Below are 19397 nucleotides of genomic sequence, written 5' to 3'. Positions count from 1 at the left end.
ATATGTTCTTCACTATTTCTTACATTTTTGTGTGTATTTCTCGTCTGACAGAAGCCAATGTTTAGGCAGCATCATAAAAGTATCGGTAAAATGCGTGGCTTTTTTGTTCGGCTCTGTGTTCTAAGTTGAAAATTTGTTCTGTTCAGCTCTACAACCCGTTCATCTAGCCGAACACCATGTATTTTCAATGTTTCCATTGCTTTAAAACATGGATTTCTTTCATTCATATGGAAATAAATACCACGATTCCTTTTGATATCAAGTAAAACATTTCGTCAAATCATCAGCCTGTTTCATATAACAGCTATCTTGTAGAGCACGTCTTTCATTTCACATATTGCTGAAATTGTTATTCCGTATTAACTTAGGTTTTGATGTTGAATGATGTTTTTTTTATGTAAAATGATAGCAATATATTTTTTCTAATTTTACTTCAGCTTCCTTTCATCCTAATCTTATTTTCAATCAATACTTAGAAATTTCATAAGACTTTTCATCGTATTTTACAAGAACTAAAATATAGGATTTGTGATGTCAATAATTATTGTTAAAACACTTAAGTCAAACACGTGACAGTCTTTCGCGCAAAATATTGATTCCAAAATATAGCAAAAGGAGAGTGGGTTTGAAGTAAAGATAGGTTGATTACTCAAAACCCATGGCTCAAATGGTACTAATTTTATCGACGTTGGGAGAATAAAAGGTAAAGCCGACTTCAGTGGAATTACAACTCAGAATATGAAGACGGACGAAATACTTGTTAGCATTATGCTTAGCGTATTAACACTTCTGCCAGCCCACCGCCTTTATTTCTGGCAGAATACTGGTTTGATCGGAAAGTTAGAGCTGATTTTTAAAGGAAAGAAAAACGTCAATAAACACTTGCCATTACATATTTAATCAACCAAATATGAACCATTTGGTTCCACAATGCGTTTCCATCTGTCCTTTAACTTGAAAATACCCTCTTCCCAGATTCGAGGTGGTTTCATGGCAAATAATTCATCAAGGTATCATTTTATGTCACCCAACGAATTGAAATTACCATTCTGAATAAGTGGAAACCCGAAGGAGCAATATCTGGTGAATATGGAGGGTTGAGTAACGCATCCCAACCGAGCTGCAGCAATTTTAGTCTGGTTCCCAAAGCGTCATTTGAAGATTACTTGTTGACATCGTAAAATTCTTCAGCGGAAATCACACTTTCACAGACTAATTCAAACAGTAAGCTAGATTTTCGTAAGACACAGATTAAGTGAAAACTCTTCTCCTTCCTTCTTTGGTTGAATCTGAAATTCACAGGTGTGCAGTGAGGAACGTTGCAGTAAGTATCTTCTCTCGGCGGTCACAGAAGACAATATCTGAAATATGAGTAAAGGAATAAGCAACTGGAAATCAGCAGGACCTGATGTTGTACAAGGATTTTTGGATAGAAAAATTTCAGTAGTTGACATAGATTGAACGTAGAGGAACTTTATGCCTTATTCAATGGAGAAGTAATGTCAGTCTGACAAGAGGACGAACGTTGTTGTGCCTGAAGGATGCATCGAAGTGAATGATGCTGACAATTACAGACCATTTTCCTGCATCCCATTAACGTGAAAGTTACTGTCAGGAGGAATTGCAGAAAAAATGGTTAAGCTTCTTAATCAGAACGATTTATTACCAACGGAATAAAAAATCTGTAGAAAGAGAGGCAGAGGTACCAAATGACAAATATTGGCAGAACAAATGGCCATGCAAATTGTAAACGAAGGAGAACAAATCTAAGAATGGCCTGGAAAGCTAATGATATAATTTTACATTCGTGGATCATAGAGTGCTTAGATCTTCTTGGAATTACGAGGAATGGAAGAATGTAACGTGTTTCCTGACGGGAAATAGGTTGGGATGGAAAACAGAACTGTTATTTTACGAGAAAAGCTTCGGTACTCTGGGCATTAGAAAAGGAATCTTCCGGGGTGATTGCCTTTCTACATTGCTTCTTGTTCTCTTCATGATACCCTTGTTTTTGGGAACTATGAAAATGAATCTGAGGTACCAACAAAACAAAAACTCCCAAACACCCAACCACTGCCTATTCATGGATGATTTAACACTGTATGGCCGAGATGTGACCAAAGTGAGTTCCTTGTTGAACACGGTCCACTGTTTTTTTAACTGATATTCGAATGGAATTTGCACTCAAGAATGCGGAATAATTTACCTAAAAATTGGCAAGGTACAGTCCCTTAAAAGCGATAGAATTACCGAAGAGAGACTTGATGAAACACATTCAGTCGGAGGCATAATAAAACGACATAATGGAATAGGAAATGAAAGGTCAACTGAGGATGGAGTATTTCCGAAACCTGAGATTGGTGTTGCGTCCAAAATTCATGAATGTAATAAAATCGGAATACACTGGACCAGAAGGTGATACATTCCCGAGTCGGTGCGTGACCTGGAGGTTCACATGAGGAATGATGCAACATTCCATGTGCATATTACCGAGATGGACACACTGTGCAGGGAATTCGCTGGGTGGATTTTGAGGATATTCAGAACCAGGAAAAGGGAAACCATGGTAATCCTCTGAACGACTTTCGTTCTCAACATCTTGCACTCCTGCTCCCAACTATTGACCCCAGATAATATGAAACAAACTTTGGAACTCGAAGCAATCCAGCGTCAATAGACAAAGAATACTGACTCGAGGTAAAAGATAGGCAATTAGCAGACGCTATTCCCTGGAGAGAAGATGAGGCAGACATGCGGTAATATATATTTGGAAGATCTTGGAGAATATAGCTACCAATTTTGGAATTGACAGCTATAGAAATGCTCGAAATGGACGGCCCTGCATCATACCAATGATCATTTCTTCCCCATGTAAAATAAGAACACACTCCTGCAATAGTCTGTGATTGAAGGACCCGCAATTGTTCAACATCCTGCCAGGCTAACTTAGAGATCTACAGGGCATCGATGTAGACGTTTTCAAGGAAGGTTCTGGATGGGTTTCTATCGGAGATATCAGGTGAACCAATATCGTGGCAAGGTAAGAAGTGCAGCCACGTCTAACTCGCTACTTCACCCAAAACAACGAGTAACTACGGGTGGTGCACCAGCATTAACTCAGCCATGGGCTGAAATGTGTAAAAGATAATAGATAATATATAAATATATATATATATATATATATATATATATATATATATATATATATACATATATACACACGCACATAATTATATATCTATATCTATCTACTTATATATATAGTTATACATATATATATATATATATATATATATATATATATATATATTATATATATACACGCACATAATTATGTATCTCTCTCTCTCTCTCTCTTCTTTCTCTCTCTCTCTCTCTGTATATATATATATATATATGTATGTGTGTGTGTGTGTGTATGCATGCATGCATGTCACATTTCGAAGTATGAATTAGTAGATTTCTCAGACGAAATCTGTAGCAAGTAAATACCATAACTATGGAATTTTTGCTCTTACCTTTAACGTGTTGATAAGCCTCAGCTGCAGATATAAAATATACTGATAACATTGAAATGGATTAGTGATACGATTACGTACAACAAAATGTGCTTTGAGAATTTACTTAGAAACGGCTGCCGTATTTTGTCCAAACTTTACCAACAGCTCACTTCAAATGCATTTAGCATTGTATTGTTCAATGTGTATGTAGCATGAGAATGTCCACAAATACGTACATAGGCATGATAGCACGTATACATTCATGCAAGTATACATGCATAAGTATGTGAGTGTGTGTTACAGTGTTGTGCAAACGTATGTATGAAGGCATATAAGCATCGGTCAATAGGTAATGGTTATAATGGATAGATTTATAAGCATATATATATATACATATGCATACATATATACATACATACATATATATATATATATATAGAACAAAGTAGGTAGATCTAAAATCTCGATGACTGATGCAAGTAGTAACTCAACTGTTTGTAGCCACTTGTACAAGGCTGTGCCGTATGGTATGGTGTTAGTACTAATTTTTTAAAATTCCAGATGTTTAATGACACAAACGTTGTCAGGACTAGTAGACCAGTTCGGGCTCAAAGAATTTGCCCTTCGTTAGCAACGGAGAAAGTGTGCTGTTGCGTTTAACATTGTATTATACGGAATAGCCCGTACAGAATAGCCATGTTGAAGTAGCAAGAAAAGTTTCGTTTAAGAATAGGTACTACGTGTACCTTGCTTGTTGCAAGATCGACTGCAGAAGTCACTTATTTGGTTATATATTGCAAGCTAAAATAAATGGCCACCTTCTCTGAGGAAGGGTAAATGTCCTGAAACCAGGATGTTCAACTGGCACTGCCAGATCCCTAGATGGTAGGGTTTCGATTCTTTGCTTCCAATATATTGGACACCAGGAGAAATAGTTACCCTGGTGTTAAAAGAAAAATATTTGTAATGTTTTTGCATTGATACATCAATAATGAACTGACAATACACATTGCACTATATATATATATATATAATATATATATATATAATATATATATATATATATATATATATATATATATATACAACGGCTTCGAAGCCACAAGAGTAAAGAGAGACAGAGACAGGCAGAAACAAGGAAAATGCCCCTTGTATTTGAATGCTATCAAAATTTTCTTTTTAAATATTTTTCATTTAATTTTTCCAAAATCTTTTCCATACTTACATTTGAAAGTGTCTGAATGACTGGAACCGATACTGAAATGTTTTTTATAAAAATATTTTAGCATATTCTACATTGAATTTCCGACCCCCCCCCATATATATTTATATACATATATATATATATGAAATTGAATAAATGTAGAGATTGATATTAATCAATTAAAACCAGTGGTCTAGCATATTAAAAAAATCCGAAGATTAAAATATTTTTTACATACAAAATTTAAAGGACTGACCATTAAAAGTGGACAGTCAATGGGCTAGATATAGACGTCAAAATCGCTATTTTCTAAGAAGAGTTTGTTCTGAAGAAAAAAGTCATCACAAAACCAAAAAGTGTAAAAAATAAGCAAGACAAATGAGAAATATACGAAGTAAAAAAAAACATCGGTTTTTTCTTGAGAACACATTCTTCGCGGAAAATAGCGATTTTGACGGCTATATCTAGCATATTGATTGTCCACTTTTAGTGGTTAGTCCTTTAAAGTTTGTATGTAATGTATATATTTATATTTTTATTCAGAATGTCGTCAAGTCAAGCTCAATCTAGAAATTGATAGTGAAACTAAATTTGACATCGTATAATAGCATGTACTTGAAATCTAATCTTTTTGGATCTTATTAATCAAAACCTTGCTTGGCCATTTTCAATTTCAAAGAAAATCATCGCTCTTTTAATGGTCTTATATGGATCATTATATGGGTCATGAATACAATACTAATAAAATGAAAATCTGTAAATAGTAGAGAATGATTTCCTAGCATAAAATGATTGATTTACCTCCGGGAATACAATCACCGATTGTTTGTTTTTTTTACCTATGCATCTGAGTTCGCTGAAGCCTTTGGGAACGTGTGGACTGATTTTTAAGTTTAAGTTTGAGACACGCATACATCAGCATGTATATATATACATGTATATGTATATATATATATATATGTATGTATATGTATATATATATGTATATATATATGTGTGTGTATATATATGTGTGTGTATATATATGTATGTATATATATATGTATATATATGTATATATATGTATATATATATATATTATATATGTATGTATATATATGTATATATATATAATATATATATATATATATATGTGTGTGTGTGCGTGTGTATATGCACAAATATATATACATAAATTCATATGTATATATACTCGTAAATTACGTTTGCTTTTCAACTTTTACTTTTGTTGTTCGTGTAGAAAGTGCAACTATAATGAGGTAATTAACTATGGAACGCAATTAGATATGAACAAATGTTAATTAGATTTCAGTTATACACGCACCTGTTATCTGACCTGGTTTCAATTCTTAAATTATGTTTACATGCACTTTAATATGTTTATGTATAGATACATACATACATTCATTCCTACATGCATACACACACACACATACATATATATATATATATATATATATATATATATATATATATATATATATATATATATATATATATATATATATACATATATACAGACATACATACAGGCGTACGTGCGTACATACACATGCCTGTGTGATATTGTGCGTGTACCTGCTTGCGAGTGTGTGTCTGTCTATGTGTTACTGTATATTCAGAATTGTGATTTATTTTAATTAAACTCTAATACGGTATAATCGAATGCATCTACATATATATAAAATCCATCTCTCTCAATGAAAGTCTTGCATGTGAATTGTGTGTAGCTCTAATATGTATATCAAATCTACTTTATGACCATAATTAACTATCTGATTTTCTCTCTGCTTCTACTTAGAAGAAAAGGAAAACTAATATAGGTAAGCAAAGTTTACATGGCATCTGTCAATATCTCACATCATTTGATAAAGCAATTAGCAGAAACATATGTTGAACTAAGAGTTTCTGTTTGTTGTTATAGCATAACTTGACGACACTTTGAGGTACTAACCCTTTATAAACACCCGCTCTGAAAAATATATAAAAACAATGGACTTCTTTTCTTCAATCCTTTAATATTATCGTGACTTATGTGCCATTATTTTAATATCATGTTTTGGAGTTGCAATGTCGGCTGGCGTATATTTTACAACAAATAAAGGCCGTTCAATCTAAACATTTGCTATGCCTATTACGTATTATATAGAAATAGTTACGCATTTACTAGTCTTCTTTTTTCCATTTTATTGTAACCTAATGTAGATTTTTTTTAATCAAACATTGAAAATTGAAAGATCTTAATCTTATTTACCGAATGCTGTATCTGAGATTTGGTAATATTTTCTCAAGATTTCTAGGTTAGATAACTCGGAAAAATTTCCTTAATTATAACACAACGTAAGAGCTTTTTAAAAATGTTTTTTGTAATTTCTTTATTTTTTATCAATCCATTTTTCTGCTGATTCCAAAAATAAAATTATTTTTTTAATGTATCATTAACAGTTCAAAAAATATGGCGACTTTCAATGTTATTATGTATTTGGTATTGTTATAATGTATGTCTAATTTTCTCTTTCAGACAAATTGCTAAGTTCTGCTGCTTTCATTGTGTCTACTGGAGTATGTAAACATTCTCCAGATACATTTTGCTACGTGTGTGGTTATTATATTGGAAAAAAGCTATTACATAAGATCGCGAAAGGTGCCAAATTCTGGATAGCGTACATACTCTATTTCGGAATGCCCATGGGTCACCATGGCAAACCATGAACCCCACGTGTCATGTGGAAGCTGTCCACCTACTCTAGAAGGACGGTTAAGAGGTACAGGAAGGTCTATGCCTTTTGCCATTCCAAGGGTATGGATAGACATCGAACCATCACGATGGCTGTTACTTTTGTATGATCGATGTGACAAATTACAGAAAAGTGAAAGGAAGACAAGCTCTCAGTATCCAGACATACCATCATCTAGAGCGCCTGTCCCAGATGATAACAGCATACGAGTACCACCACCACCAGAAAATATTTCATGTGAAGAGTCAACAAGTAGCTGCAGTCAAGAAATGGAGGAAGCTTTCGTACCAAGAACGACATGGGAGTCTCACTTTCCAAATCAGAGTGAGCTAGATGATTTAATCAGGGTTCTGGGTCTTACTAACTCAGGAGCTGAACGTCTTTCATCAAGGTTGAAGGAATGGAATCTACTGGAGGAAGACTGCAAGACGTCGGTGTACCGGAAACTCCATGAAGATTTGAAATTTACTATGAACATATTAATGTTCTGTGTTATTGTTAAGACATGATTGGTTTGTTTACTGCTACTAGACGCAAGCATGATTCTGCAGAATGGTGACTGTTTATAGATAGCTCATCACGAAGTCTTTACAGAAGAAAGAAAATTACGATAATATCAAAGAACTTCTCGAGAAAATAAATTACGATGAGTTCAAGTGAGATGTTTGAGGTGATTTCAAGATGCTTAGCTCGGAAAAGGGATACACAAAGTATTCACGTTTCCTTTGCTTATGGGACAGCAGAGCTGATTATGACAAATACAAGAGAGTACATTTTGCCCCAACGAGTGAAACTGCAGCCAAGAAAGTTAAATGTCCTCAAACAGCCTCTAATTGATTCCAACAAAGTCTTATTACCCCAACTTCATGTCAAACTCGGATTAGTAAAACAGTTTGTTAATGCCTTAGATTTTAGACAAGAAGCTTTTCAAGAAATTTGTCTTATATTTCCAAAGCTACCTTAGGCTAAGTTCAAGGGTGGCATACTTGTTGGTCCCCAAGTAAATACAATGTTAAATCGAAGAAACTGGATAGAGCTATGACTAAAATTGAAAAAGCAGCTTGGTGTGCATTTCGCGATGCAGTTGGTGGATTCCTAGGAAATCACAAGGATCGTAATTGCGAACAGCTGGTAGCAAAACTTATTGAAAACTTCAAGAAAATGGGTGGTCGTATGTTCTTAAAGGTTCATTCTTTGCACTCTCACCTAAATATTTCCCCTAAAACTTGGGTGATGTCAGTGAGAAGCATGGTGAGAGATTTCATCAGGACATCGCAACTATGGAATGAAGATAGCACGGACGATGGAATACTGCCATGGTGGGAGATTATATATGGTCTATAGACAGAGGTGATGATGGTATACACTCCAGAAAATCTTGATCGTCAAAGCACTTCTCATATTAAGAAAAGTGTTATCAAAGCATTTACAGTGAAGAGTTTTATTGTTTCTTTTTGTTCTAACTAATATTATATTTCCTAAATACCTTTCAATATATGAAAAAGTACTAAATACTGGCTCCTGTTCGTTTCTGCATACAGGATGTGTCAGTTATAATCAAATACTTTGAATTTCAGTAGGCACAACTGAAATTGATTGCGATGCTTCGGAGGAAGGTTCCTGTTTTTGTGCTGAAAACTCGTAAGGCCATAAAATATATCTATGTAATTATATCGAACAAACATCCGATCAAATTTTTGCATCCCACAATACGAAAATCTAACCTTTAATCGTGTAATATATAAGTATGTAATTTTACATACATCTTTCCATAATTTGTCGCAGTGTGGTAGACTAGTCAAGTATATTATGAATAAATGTAGTCGACACAAGGATTGTGTGAAATTTGTTAGATAAAGATTAATCAAGAGGAGATCTGTCAGAAATTACATATTTCTGAATTCTACATCTATTTCCTTTTTCGATAATTGCATGAAATTAAGGCCACTATTACAAAAAGTTTGGTATTCGGCGTCTAATATTAGGCGTTTTGACAATTATAATCGCAGCCTACATTGCAGTAATTTTTTTTGTAATCGTCATTTCTCTCTGCAGCACGTTAGGGAAAATTCTTACACGCTGGATTCATTCTCAAAAAAAATTATAATGTAAAATTATTGACAAAGTGTGTGGAAGTATTTTGCGGGTTTTGTTTTTGTTTTTAAGTGGTTGATTGTTCTCCGTAAGCACCTCCACCAGGTTATATATTTGTCTCTGATTAAGAGTAAGGAACATAATACCCACTTTCAACGAAGTTCTTTGAAATCTGTTATTCGACATAATATAGCGTGCTTTTCTTATAATGTGTTAAAAACAGCACCACTAGCTTTTATTCGATACAAAGATGTAATTACAGAATGACACATTACTGACGGTTTATCTCCTGATATTATCTGTCTGTGGAATTGGCTTACAATAATTGAATTCTGTACAATTCTTGAATCGCGATATCCAAGTTATCTATTACCTATATTATTACCTATAATATATATTCCCTTCGGTTTCCCTATATTGTATAAATTTTACCATTAAGACATTAAAATCGTATATCTATGATATAAATTCACACGAAATGGACTCAGTTGAAAAGAATACAATGAAGCCTAACTGGACACAACATAAAAGCATATAATGGTGCACTCGGCACCAAAGAGCTCGGCAAATATTTCTATGATTTTTATGTTTTGGTGTATCAGGAAACATTTCGTACTTTCCACTAGGTCAAATGTAAGTTTTATCGGCTGAACAAGATACACACATGGAACGTGAGCAAATGGGTTGTGTTTCTCAAGATAATTCCTTTGCAGTCCATACACGTCTTCCATTGGAATTGCAATACTTGAATCTCATTCGTGAAGAAGCTTTCAAACTGTTGGTGAAAAGAGTCATCAACAGCAGGTATGCCGTCATAATTATTGCGATCCTCCTGATTTTCATATTGGGAAAATGATGATACTCAGACTGACTCAAATCAACTATAACATAAGGAAGACGATTAACCACTTCAAAGTGTCAGTCACGCGTAGCTGCCATTGAAAGCAAGGACTTTTGTGCTGGAGCACTGTCGTGATTTAACAAGGTTTATTTCGTCAGTCTTTGTGGGAGTTTGTTCAGGACAACCTTTTGTAACTGCCTGAGCATGTTGGCTCTTTTCAACATAATCTAAAACCTCTACGGCATTTGAATCCGAAATTCCTGAGACATCACCGTCCATGTATATGAAACAACTCGAGCCTTCTTTTGAGCAGTTGAGGACGAGTGTTTCCAGTACATGGATTGTCTCTTTCGCGGTAGCTCAAAGTGAAGAAACCATCCCTCATTCTGGGTTAGGAAGCGTTCAAGAAGCCTACTGAATCTGCTTGAAACAATATGAATTTTTTCCAAGGTATGACCAATCTGGTGCGCTATCGAGCAATTGTCAGAAGATGAGAAATCCACCTCACAGAAAACCATCGACATTCCAAGATCTTTGTGCAAAGTTATCACCACTCTCTCGCGTGATATGCAAATGGTGTTGGCTATTTTATTTCCTGTAACTCGCCTGTCATCAATATATATTGAATAAGGTCCAAATTTATTTCTATGGTGACAGTTGCAGGACCTCCAGATCGTGAACTAGTTTGAAGATTTTCCCTCCCCTCTGAATTTCAGCTGCCCACTGTTCTACTCTTCATACATCTGGAGCATCATTTTATAGTGTAGCAGCCATCTCAGCATGTATGCCCTTAGAGGTTAAACCATTTTTCTACAGGTACTTGATAATACTACGATGAAATTCATTTTTCATTTTCATGAGAAGTCTCTATTAGTTAGATTTGAATTCTTCTTTAAAAATCTGAGGTTGCAATGTATTTATTAAGGGTTAACCCTTGCAATACTTCACAGCTATCCTACGTATTTTTTGCCAACCCTCGTAAATTTTACTCCTTAACTGTGTCATTCTACTGTGGGGATGGGCTAAAATAATTTAATTTGTTCAGTTCCACTGTGTCGCACCTTCGGCGAGTGTCTAGCCTCTTGAGTAGATTAGGTAGACGGAAACTGAAAGAAGCCCGTTGTATATACGAAATGTGCGTGCACGTCCGTGTGTTTGTGTGTGTGTAAAGGCTCGGAGCTTAATGGTTGTGGTATTCGGCTCACGATCGTAAGGTCGTGAGTTCAATTCCCGGAGTCACGGTGTGACTTTGAGCAAGACACATTATTTCACGTTGCTCCAGTCCATTCAGCTAGCGAAAATGAATGGTACATCTGTCACGCTGAGTCTTCTTGAGAATTACGTAAAGGGTACACGTGTCTATGGAGTGCTCAGCAATTTGCACGTTAATTTCATAAGCAGGCTGCTCAGTTGATCGTATCAGCTGGGACCCTCGTCGTCGTAAGCGACGGAGTGCTCCTATATGTGTGTGTATGCATATACATACACACACGCCCACATGTAATAGGAATGTATATATGTATGTGTGTGTCTTTGTGTCTGTGTTTGCTGCACCCGAACACATCTTGACAACCAGGGTTGTCTTTACGTCCCCTTACCTTATCGGTTCGCCGAAAGAAACTGATAGAATAAGTACTAGGCTTAAGAAATAAGTCCTAGTTTGATTTGTTCGACGCTCGACTAAAACTCTTCCAGTCGGTGTTCCACAATGGCCACCGTGAAATAACTGAAATAATACAAGAATACAAGAATATATGTAGCTGCTATGGAAATCTAACATCGGTCTTCCTCTCTTTCCCTCTCTGTGTGTGCATGTGCGTGTGCTCTTATGTGTGTGAGTATATGGATATAAAATATTAAATATATCACTTTGGTAACTTTTAGATCCTTACTTTTAAGTACGTTATGAAGAATAAATCGATCTTATTAATTCGGTTGCAAAATCCCCTTAATCTTTCATATGATTATTATTTAGAGTCAGCTCTAATCTTATTTTGAAAATAGGTATCGATTGTGAATTGTTTTTTGGATATTTCTCTCTTAAAACTGATTTAATAGGAGATACTTACCTCTCATTATTATTTTGTTTTGGATACTTCGCTTTATCTTTAAATGTCCTCTTCCTACTTAAAAATTGTATATTATGATTGCAGACATTTTTGTTTCATTCACGCTGGTGAATGATTTCCGAAAAGATGAAGAGAATGCAGTATCAATGAAGTCGTACAGTTTTGTCCTAGTCATGAGAGCTATTATATTACAATACTAAGTGCAAAGCGAATATAATTGAAATACCGCTGACGTAGAGTAGATTTTTCCCTTATATAAGCTAATAGTGATGAATTGAAATTTATTAAGACATTTATGAATGTACTTATTGAAAGCAAATTAGCTAATATTTCTGAGTCATATGTTGATGACAAGGGTAGGAGATTTGGAAAACGAAAGATGTTTAGCAAGTAATATTTTGGTACAAAAACATTTCAGAATCGTTAGCAAGACGGAAATATGGCTTAGCGGCATTCCATCTCTCTTTGCATTCTGAATTCAAATTCTGTTGCATTGATCTCTGTTCGGGGTCAATAAAACAAGTGGCAGTCGAGCACAGGGGTTGATGAACCCGACATTTTCATCTACAGAAATTGCTGACTTTCTGCCAAAATTTGAGCCAAAACACACGGTAAATATATACACACCCCTACACACCCATACACATACACACACACATACATATACACACATATATATATATATATATATTATATATATATATATATATATATATATATATATATATATATATTATATATATATTATATATATATATATAGATATATGTAAAACGATACGTAGATATATACGTACACGAATATCCATCCAGCGACAAAAATCATTTCTTCTCGAGATCCCACTGTCATTTTGCATACGTCGTTGGAAGTGTTTTATGCTTTATTTATAAACCACTGAAAACATACCTTATTTATTATTCCTTTTATCTGCAAAATACGTGTTCAATAAATATACATCATTTATGACTTGGAGTAGAAGCTGGTCTTTGATTTTGTTTCATATATATATATATATATTATTTATCTTTATTAATTTTGTGTCCTTGTCTCGCCTTGCTTCTGTTGATACACATCGCATTTCATTGATACTTAGAAATATATATATATATATATATATATATATATATATATATATATATATATTATATATATATACATATATATATATATATATATATATATATAATATATACATACATACATTTATATATTATATATATATATATATATACATATACACATATATATATGCATATATATACACACATATATATACATTCATATGTATGTATATATAGATATGCATATATATGTATATATATATATATATATATATATATATATATATATATATATATAAATATATAATATATATAATATATATATATATATATATATATATATATATATATATATATATATATATTATATATATATATTATATATATATATATATATAATATATATATATGGGTGGTGTCTGTCTGTGAGTAGGTATTATATATTATTAGTTAGTTAAGTGTATATTCTATCGCAATTCAGAGTTTACCTCTTGAAACTTTGAAAGTCAATTCATTTGTTATCAATAGATTTATCATACTCAGCGATATATAATTACTTTTCGTGCCGATATCTTCGTACTTATCATCAATATTTCATCAATTATTGACACAAAAATTGGTGATAGCTTTATCAACTGTCTGACACATTTTAGATTTATGTCTTATATTTTCATTAATGATGATAAACGTAATCAGCTCAGTCGATTATTGAACTCGAATCTAACAGCATGGAACAAAAACAATGTAAAATCTGTACATATGCACAAGATAGATGTCGCTACCGCTAAGTTTGCATTCAAATACACATAGCTATATATATATATATATATATACATATATATATATATATATATATATACATATATATATATATATATATATATATATATATATATATATTTCTTACGGAGATGTACTTCCATAGCAAGTTCCCTGATCTGAAATAGTGTGCTTAGACAAAAGCAATTACTGCGTGGAAGTTGTTTATAAGCCATTTAAAAGCACAGAAAAAAACATTAGATTAATTTTAACGTTGAAATTTCATTTGGTGAACTATTTTTGTCGCTTTGGAACGCCGACCTGCTCATTGACAAAATTCCATGCTGCATCTGAGAATGTGACAGTTCATGATATATATGTACTATGTATGTATGCATCTATGTATGTATGCATGTGTGTATGTATGTATGTATGTATCCTATACACTATTTTCACATACAACATTTAAATCCGAATGGGGTAACAACCAGATTCCCCTCGGGTGTACCCATCAATAATCACCCCTTTCCCTTATTTACGTACATAAATCCATTCACTAATGTTAAGATGCATGATACTGAATTACATATATGAAGTCGTATTTAATCGTATGAGTGTACACAGCATAATATGTGTGTATGTTTGTGTAAAAGTGTGTGTATTTTAGAGTCCATGTTTATGTGTGTGTACGCGTGTGTATGAGTGTGTAAATGGATGCACGTTTCTGTATGTGTGTATATATATTTATGTATGTATGCACATAAACATGCATATGTCATTGTATAATAAAAAAGCGAGAAAACTAGAAAAAGAATGAATTTTAACCATTGTCTGCGAAATTAGTGACATATAAATGTGTAGATGAATAAGCGTATGTATATGTATATTTTAAGATAATAAGTATATATGTGAATGTGCATACGTGTTTATATGATTGCGTGTGCTTTTATGTATATATTGTTAGGTTTATATTTGTATTTATGTATCTAAGAGATGTTATCAATTCACCGTTAGACGGTGACGAGACGGACACTCACACAAACACATATATATATATATATATGTGTTTATATATATATATATATATATATATTGTGTGTGTGTGTGTGTGTGTATGTGTGTGTGTGTGTATGTGTGTGTGTGTGTGTGTATACATTCATCGACAAAGTAACAGTCATGTATACAACTTGAACAGACACACATATCAGTACATAAACATATTTACATATGCACATAAACATATATACACACAGAGACCAGTCTACACACTTACATACGTAAATACTCACATACATACATAAGTACATAGTTCGTACATACGTATATGCGTATAGGCATGCGGGAATGCATACGCATGCAGGAATGCATACGCATGCATACATATACATATGCATGCATACATATGCACACGCACATACCTACACGCATACCCTACATGCACACATACATACGTACGTACACATACATACGTACGTATATATCATGATTTAACTGTTAATTTCTCAGTTGCAGCACGGAATTTTGTGAGGAATCATGTCGCGGATTCAAATCGACAAAAATACTTTGGCAAATTAAATTTACCTTTTGACGTGAATCTGACGGTTTTTGTGTGTTTTTTCAATGGCCAACAAACACTTTCCACCTACATACACACACACACACACACACATATATATATATATGTATATATATTTATATATATGAGTGTGCGTGGGGGGAAGGGTATATGTGTATGTTTATCATTAAATCGCGTATTTTATAAGGTAAAATCATCAAGTATTAATTACCATTTTATTATCTTATAACAGCTATGCCTTGAAAAGTCATGGAATACAAGGAAAGGTGCGACCATGATAATATTCTTAAGATAATAAACCTCAATTCTGATAAGATTATAATCTTATTTCTTAAGATTATAAACCTAGAAAAGTTCAGGACAAGTTATTATACCGGTAAAATTATAGCGCAGACTATTATTTCAAGTAAAGTAAAGAATAAGAAAGCTTTTGCCTAAAATATTGCAGATAAAATTAAAATTTAAATATTAAAAGAATATTTTATTATAGTTAACAAATAACACTATAGATATTTTAAAGTAGATTTTGGGTAATTTACTACGTTATATACAGAAAAAAGTGACTAATTAGTCAAACATATGTACCACAAATTTAAAAGTTGAGAACTGCAAAATGTGATAAATTAGAAGTGGCATTATTTGCTGCAATATAGCTAACTAAAAAAAAAGCAGAAGCAGTCTATCTTATATACAAGTAGAGAGAATTTGAAGCTACTTCCAGTCTAATGCTCTGCAATTGACTATGCATTCATTATGTATGTACAGAAGATGTTAATGTAAAGTAGTAGTCCAATCTTCGTCCTTTTCACAGACACCATCAGAAAAGCTTTAGCATCAGAATTTATTTGATACGCATGAAGTTGAGAATATATGTTATGTATATACATATATTACATATGTGAGTATATCAACGCATCGTTTGTGAATGAGAGAAAAATGCGCGAAATTAGCAAAATATGTGTTGACGTGTATTCTTAATTTTTTGTGAATTCTTTATGCCATAATGTGGCACTTTAGCTAGTTATTAAACAATACTATTAAGATTTTAACTTACCTTAATAAATATTCGTAACTGTCAATGCACCGATCCATCCATCTTTCTCTCAATCAATTTCTCTCTCTTCTTCGCTCTCTTCCACTATATTTTCCACTCTCTCTACCTCTCTCTGCCTCTCTCACATATGTAATATATGTATATACATGATATATATTCTCACCTTCATACGTATCAAATAAATTCTGACGATAGTATTAATGTTGCCCTTAACTGACTAAGCAGTTTCATTGACGGACGTACTTAATAATTGTGTCTCAAAGCAGGAATTGTAACTATTCAGAATTTCCCAGAATCATAGTAATATGATAGATATTCAAATCCTGATAAAATTTTGGTGGCAAAGCGGTGTTATGTACAGAAAGGGAATGACAGCTACACCGATTCAGTAACAAAATTAATATTCCATTAGTCCTCTAAAGACGTTTTTTGTATGCAATATCAAAAGTGAATTATTACTCACGTTTTCGTATAATATAAACAGAATGAGATATGGAGTTAGGTTTCCTTTGAGAAATTGGATTATATAATAGTGGGTGATATGAAAGCCGTTGGAATAAATGTAAGTGATATTCGTATTCTACAGCATGGATTTCGTTCAAGTTCGTCCTCAGCATTGCCTTCCTATTTGCTACAATTGTCCGAGTGAACGTCCCTCCAATCTGTTTGCATTCATCTTAATACTGTTCAATCAAGCACAATTTCCAGTTATTACATGCATTCTGGTATTCATTTGGATGCAATTTAGCTCTAGTTTGTTTATTAGTAACTTCAGGCAATGTAAATGCGTTGAAACAGACAAATACACAAAGATCCTAAGTCCGTTGTCGACTGTCATAACGAAGTTTCTCATACGTATGGTAACATTTATGTCAATATCAATATAATTTTCTTCGCTCTCTTTTCAAGCTGCTGCACTTTTGCAAACACCAGCTTAACTAGAAATGTCATGCTTTGATATTTAGCACGTTAATGTACCTAGGCAGATTTTGACCTTCAATATATTGCACATAAATCTTCCTTAAGCACATTATAATCACCACGCAAAGGGACACATTTTCTTCCCATATTTGATAGTTAAAGGGGCATATAGTTCAACAAAAGTATAGTCGCTAATACTCTGAATAAAAAGTAAAATTAACTATGTCTACAACACAGCAATGCTTGAGTATATATACCCAACGCACATGGTATACTTCATTCTAATACACAAGTGCCTGTACAAAATATCGAACTAATTTGAAGAATGTATCAGGAAGATAGAAAAAAATAACATAAGCGTAAATGACAAAGATTGCAAGATAAAGAATTGTAGCACTTTTCATCAAAATTAATGCAATGTAATACTAGTCATCAACATTTAAAATTAGCCTTCATTTTATCAAGTAAAAAGATAGAGATTATTTTAATTAAATTTCAGTCTACATCTTCGTTCACGCGCGGTGAAAGACACGCACATTTACACGTAAAACTTATTTATAACGTCATGCCTACGTAACTATCTATCTATCTATCTATCAATCTATCTATCTATCTATCTATCTATCTATCTATCTATCTATCTATCTATCTATCTATCTATCTATCTATCTATCTATCTATCTATATATATATCTATATATCTATCTATCAATCTATCTATCTACCTATCTATCTATCTATATTTCTATCTATCTATTTATCTATATACCTCTATCTCTCTCTATATATATATCGATTTGTATATTTATATATATATATATATATTATACACACACACATATATATATATTATATATACACATGCAAACGCACATACACACACACACATACATATATATCTATATATATATATACACACATACAAACGCACACACACACACACACACACACACACACACACATATATATATATATATATATATATATATATATATACATACAAACGCACATACACACACACACATGTATATATATATATATATATATATATATATACCGGGCTTCTTTCAGTTTCCCTCCCCCAAGTCCACTCGCAATACTCTGGATGAATAACTAAACAAATAATGGACTTATTAGTTGAGTTATTTGGTCATTAATATGAAAACTCATAGGTATAAGGTTAAATAGATTTTTATTCACTCAAATCTCTTACTCGCGTACAAACAACGTGTCTTAATGTGAAAATGCCACTTCGTGGTTTTTGTCTCCCATTTTTGGCATAACTCATTTTTTCTCCATTTATATTTCATATACTACTATATTTGAAAATAATTATGCACACATTCACAGACAAACGTACATACACAGGTACATACACATATGTATATATATTCACACATGAATATTTATTTCTAATATATACAGACACACACACTCATCCGAATGCATATCTATTATATAAAATCTGTTCTGTGTGTGTGCGTGTGTTCTTCTTTTGGTGGCGTCTCAAATTTAGGTTGGATCAGTGTTTCTCAAAGGGGAGACCTATGTTTTGAGAAAGTTTTGTTTAAATGTTTGAC

General features: G+C 33.0%; 1 protein-coding gene across 1 annotated transcript; it reads right to left on the bottom strand.

The window, feature by feature from the left end:
• Window positions 1–976: 976 nt before the first annotated feature.
• On the bottom strand, window positions 977–17708 carry LOC115221992. Its single transcript, XM_029792099.1, has 3 exons — window positions 17360–17708; window positions 4726–4757; window positions 977–1361 (listed from the first exon to the last, which is right to left on the bottom strand). The coding sequence occupies exons 1-3, from the start codon at window positions 17511–17513 to the stop codon at window positions 1230–1232; spliced, it is 318 nt and encodes a 105-aa protein (XP_029647959.1). The 5' UTR covers window positions 17514–17708; the 3' UTR covers window positions 977–1229.
• Window positions 17709–19397: the final 1689 nt, after the last annotated feature.

This window comes from Octopus sinensis, linkage group LG19 (genome assembly GCF_006345805.1).
Source record: "Octopus sinensis linkage group LG19, ASM634580v1, whole genome shotgun sequence".
Lineage (NCBI taxonomy): Eukaryota > Metazoa > Mollusca > Cephalopoda > Octopoda > Octopodidae > Octopus > Octopus sinensis.
The sequence above is the reverse complement of the archived record's forward strand: the minus strand, read 5'-3'. Positions and strand labels throughout refer to the sequence as shown.

Coding starts and splice junctions, on each gene's coding strand:
- LOC115221992 (XM_029792099.1), bottom strand. CDS start 17,513: ATGCTGAGGACGAACTTGAACGAAATCCATGCTGTAGAATACGAATAT. Junction 4,758..17,359: donor TGTTTATATTATACGAAAAC/GTGAGTAATAAT, acceptor AAAACATTTCAG/TATCGGTTCCAGTCATTCAG. Junction 1,362..4,725: donor TCATTCAGACACTTTCAAAT/GTAAGTATGGAA, acceptor CTCATATTTCAG/ATATTGTCTTCTGTGACCGC.